Here is a 4,623-nt window from a genome sequence, read left to right as displayed (position 1 = left end):
AGGCATATATTACGCCCTACATCAAATTCCCTTTTACTTTTAGCTCCTTCATACTCCATTTTCTTTATTTCCAATTGCACCCTCAATTTCTCTTTTTCCAATGCAATACGAGCAAGCTCACGCTCTGTCTCTGCGTTCTCTTTAACTTTCATTTGCTCAAGCGTCACCCGCTGTACCTCAACTGATGACATCTGCTGCCGAGTGGCATTATCAAGCGGCTCTCCACCCACTCGCTTTACCAATATCTCCACCATTTGCCCCTTCTTCACATCAGGCGTTAACTCCACTTCTAGGTACTCGGCCACTTCCCGTAACTGCTCCTTTTTTAGGTCATACCACTCACTAAGCCTGGGTGTTTTCTCCAAAAACTGCTGGGGTTCAAATTCTTCCTCCATGATTACTGCACTAATCTTAACCACGTTAGTAAAGTAAAGTAGGGAGTAAAACAAAAGGTTCAGTAAGGACGAGCCCCCATCTGTCACAAGTTAAAACCTACTACCCCGTTAAGTAGGACATAACCTTGACCTGAAATGTATGTATGTGTGTGTGTGTGCGTGTCAAACTAAAATAAACAACAAAAACCCGGCACCGTTCCACAATAACAGAACCTGTCCACTCACCTGCTGGCAACGGCCAGCACAGTCGTTGGCCGGCGCAGCCGAAGCGAGGTGCTGGTTAGGTTCAGTTCAGATGCGGATATCCAATCCCGCTCCGGATTCTTTTTATTACGTTTTCAGTTTTATCCTTTTTTTTTCCCGTAGGAGTTTTTTATGTTTTTCGTCATATGTCCATCTCTCTGTCGCTGCACGTCTCCGATGCCGCACGCGTCTCAGTCATAATAACATTCCATACACGAAGCTCCGCTCCTCTCACCGTGTGCACAACTATCAGCTACCGGTTGAGTATTGGCCTCCGTGTGAATCGTAACGTCAGTGACTCCCGACCCGCATACCACACAAAACACGCCAGCCGCCACCTGGTTCAAACAATTCTCTCCTCGTCAGCGGGTGATGACGTTATATAGCCGCGCCCCCTTGTGACGTATCGACCCAGTGCCAATCTGCCAAATAATAAACAAACAGTGTATGCAGGGTGTGTGAAGATGTGCATGAGCCTTATAATGCCCAATATCCTAACAATCGTCTCTGAGAAGAAAAGAAAATCAATAAAAACATGAAGAGGAAACTCGTTTATCTTATTTGAGTTTACAGAACTCAGCTGAGTCTCCAGTATTCCAGATAATCCTGACTCCAGCGTGCAGCGGCCGAGTGAAGGAGGTCTGGACTCTGTGGAGGAGGGTCATGGTTCCAGAGACGCTGTAGAAGGACAGAACTCCTGCTCTGTGATCCAGGTAAACTCCTATTCTGGAGGAAGCAGGACCTGAGATGGAGGTGCTGATGTTGTTGTACCTGAATATATAACTGCCTGAGGAACAATCTAGTGACCAAGATTTATCATTAAATCCAAATCCACTTTCCCCCCCTGATCTGCTGATATTCTTGTATGAAACTGCTACATCAACATAACCTGCTGTCTCCACCTCCCAGTAATGACGTCCAGTCAGACTCTCTCTACTCAGAACCTGAGAATAATAACTGAATCTGTCTGGATGACCAGAATAAGACTGAGGTTGGTTCATCCGAGTCACCTTTCTGTTCTGCTCTGACAGTGACATCCGTGTGTGTACTGTGTTTGGATCCAGAGTGATTTCACATGAATACTTCAGGAATCCAGCTCTGCTCGTTGGGTCTTTGGGCAGTAAAACATCCACGTCAGCGACGGCCAGTGAGACGTTTGTCCACGTGTCTCTCAGGATGTCCTGTAGTCGACCTCTGACCTCTGACACGGCTGCTGTCACGTCCTGAAAGTACCTGTTGAGGCCAAAGTTCATCTTGGTTAGTCTAAATATACTTTATTTACTTCATCCTTTATTTGAAATAAGGTGTGTAGCAGGGCGAGTGCTACGGAGCCCGACCGACAGGATAGAGAGGACACGGAGTTTAGTGCAGAACCCTTTTATTTTGCCAGAAGCAAACACCCACACGTGCACAAGCACAGCATCACTCAGCTCAGCAGCTTCCAAGTCCTCCGCTGCAGCTTCTCTGTCTCTCCGTTATCAACGCTGGCAGGGTGGAGAGGCTGACGGGCCACACCTGTGTCCTGTCAGCCTGAGTGGCTGCAGCTCCTCCACCCTGCCACAAGGTGAATTCGAATTGGTTTGTGGGGGCATGGTGTTGTTTGTGTTGTATTATGGACAGATAAGTTCAGAAGGAATAATTTTTTGTTGGTTTGTTGCCTTGTCTTCGCCCCTCCTTTCTTATGTCAGAGCGTCTGCAGTGATTTAATTAGTGATTATTGATTTAATTAGTGATTAATGATTTAATTAGAGATTAATGATTTAATTAGTGATTCATGATTTAAAGGAGCTTGAGGCTCCTTTTAAGAAATGAGACTCTCTAGCGCCACCCTTCTCCACGACGGCCGTTGGGGGTACTGCAGCCAACAGTGAAGCCGGCACGGGAGAACGGGGAGAACGTGCATGCAGCGTCATGTGACGTCACATCTGCAAGACAGCGCGGGAAATTTGGGCCCGAATTGCAGCACATTTTGCAGCAACAGCCTGTTCAAGGCAACGGAGAGATACACTAGAGGAATCATTCTTTTGGGTTTGGAACGCTTCATCTGACATTATTACTAGAAAACTTAAAATGTATACAGATTTTTTTCATAAATCTTGCCACAATCCTGCCTCAAGCTCCTTTAATGAGTGATTAATGATTTAATGAGTGATTAATGTTTAATGAATGATTAATGATTTAATTAGTGATTAATGATTTAATGAGTGATTAATGATTTAATGAGTGATTAATGATTTAATGAGTGATTAATGATTTAATTAGTGATTAATGTTTAATGAGTGATTAATGATTTAACTAGTGATTAATGATTTAATTAGTGATTCATGTTTAATTAGTGATTAATGATTTAATTAGTGATTCATGTTTAATGAGTTATTAATGATTTAATTATTAATTAATGATTTAATGAGTGATTAATGATTTAATTAAAGGACCGGAACCTACTTCTAACCAATCATAAGTGGTGCAATAAACTAACCAGACCTTAACCAGAGCGTCGTCCAGCCACAAAATATCGTTTTTAATTGCTTTTCAACCAGGGAGTGGAAACAGGCGATATTTAAATTAATTGTTTTCACCATTCTCCCATTTCGTCAACCACAGGGAATTCCCTGGGTGTCCCCTCTACGTCAGAGTGACGAGCAGAGATCCTGATCACGTGACGAGTGCCCCGACGTGCATGCCGAAGTAAATGGTTAAATATGTTGTAAATATGCAGTACCTGAGAGGACGGATGCTGATGCCGGAGGAGTGTGTGGACTGACTGAGTGGTGGCAGTGAGGGGCAGCTGTGGAGGAACTGGTTGTGGTCCTCGATGTCTGAGAACTGCTTCATCTCAGCGTCTCTCCTCTTCAGGTCCCTGATCTCCTGCTGCAGCTTCTCCTCCAGCTCTCTGACTCTCCTCACTTCAGTTTCCTGCTGGGATCTGACCTGCTGCTTCACCTCAGACCTCCTCTTCTGGAGGAGAGAGATCAGCTCAGTGAACATCTCCTCACTGCCCTCCACTGTTTTATCAGCAGACTGATCGATGGCCTCCACCTCCCGCTGAAGCAGCTTCACATCTTTCTCTCTGTCCTGGATCTGCTGCTGGATTTGTTGTCGACTCACCTCCATCTCTCTCTGCCTCTCCGTCCTTTCTGCTGCAGCCGTGACCGTGTCGTGGCCTTTATGTTCATCCACAGAGCAGAGATAGCAGATACACTTCTGATCAGTACGACAGAACATCTTCCTCACTTCACCGTGACGGGGGCAGATGTTGTCCTGCAGGTTCTTGGAGGGATCCACCAGCTGGTGTGTCTTGAATGTAGATGAATCACGGTGAGGTTGAAGGTGTTTCTGGCAGTAAGAGGCCAGACAGAATAAACAGGACTTGACAGCTTTCAGTTTTCTCCCAGAGCAGACATCACAGGCCACATCTTCAGGTCCAGCATAGCAGTGATCAGCAGGAGCAGCTTGGAGTCCAGTCTTCTTCAGTTCCTCCATTAAATCAGCTAACATGGTGTTTTTCAGCAGCTCAGGCCTCGGAATAAACGTGCGTCGACACTGAGGACAGCTGGGGAGTTTCTTCTCTCCTTCATCCCAGAAGTCCTTAATACACTTCATACAGTAACTGTGTCCACAGGGAACAGTCACCGGATCCTTTAAAAGATCCAAACAGATGGAACAAGAGAATTTAACTGGGTCGAGCTGGTTTTCCTGCTGTGCCATCGTCCTCTTCGTAGCAACTGTCAGACAGTTTCACTTCCCCTGAACATAAACTCTGAGGTCTGCAGGATTGCTTCACTCAGGGGCGGGGCTGAACAGGATGATGTCAGACGCCTCGCTGCCTGGCTGCACCACGTGACTGATTCAGCGAGTAAACCCTCAGGCTCCGTTCAGAGTGTGTGTTTGGGGGAGAGTTGCAGTCAGTTAGAGTTAGAGACAGTTTGGAGACAGTTAGAGACAGTTTGGAGATAGTTAGAGACAGTTTGAACATAGTTAGACA

At 45.8% G+C, this 4,623-nt stretch overlaps 1 protein-coding gene across 1 annotated transcript; it reads right to left on the bottom strand.

Moving 5' to 3' along the window:
- Window positions 1-498: 498 nt before the first annotated feature.
- On the bottom strand, window positions 499-4,346 carry LOC133454886 (E3 ubiquitin/ISG15 ligase TRIM25-like). Its single transcript, XM_061733601.1, has 2 exons — window positions 3,361-4,346; window positions 499-1,871 (listed from the first exon to the last, which is right to left on the bottom strand). The coding sequence occupies exons 1-2, from the start codon at window positions 4,344-4,346 to the stop codon at window positions 1,196-1,198; spliced, it is 1,662 nt and encodes a 553-aa protein (XP_061589585.1). The 3' UTR covers window positions 499-1,195.
- Between the last annotated feature and the right edge of the window lie 277 nt (window positions 4,347-4,623).

This window comes from Cololabis saira, chromosome 11, assembly GCF_033807715.1.
Source record: "Cololabis saira isolate AMF1-May2022 chromosome 11, fColSai1.1, whole genome shotgun sequence".
Lineage (NCBI taxonomy): Eukaryota > Metazoa > Chordata > Actinopteri > Beloniformes > Belonidae > Cololabis > Cololabis saira.
This window is presented reverse-complemented; position numbering and strand designations above follow the sequence as displayed.

Coding starts and splice junctions, on each gene's coding strand:
- LOC133454886 (XM_061733601.1), bottom strand. CDS start 4,346: ATGGCACAGCAGGAAAACCAGCTCGACCCAGTTAAATTCTCTTGTTCC. Junction 1,872..3,360: donor ATCAGCATCCGTCCTCTCAG/GTACTGCATATT, acceptor TGGCCTCAACAG/GTACTTTCAGGACGTGACAG.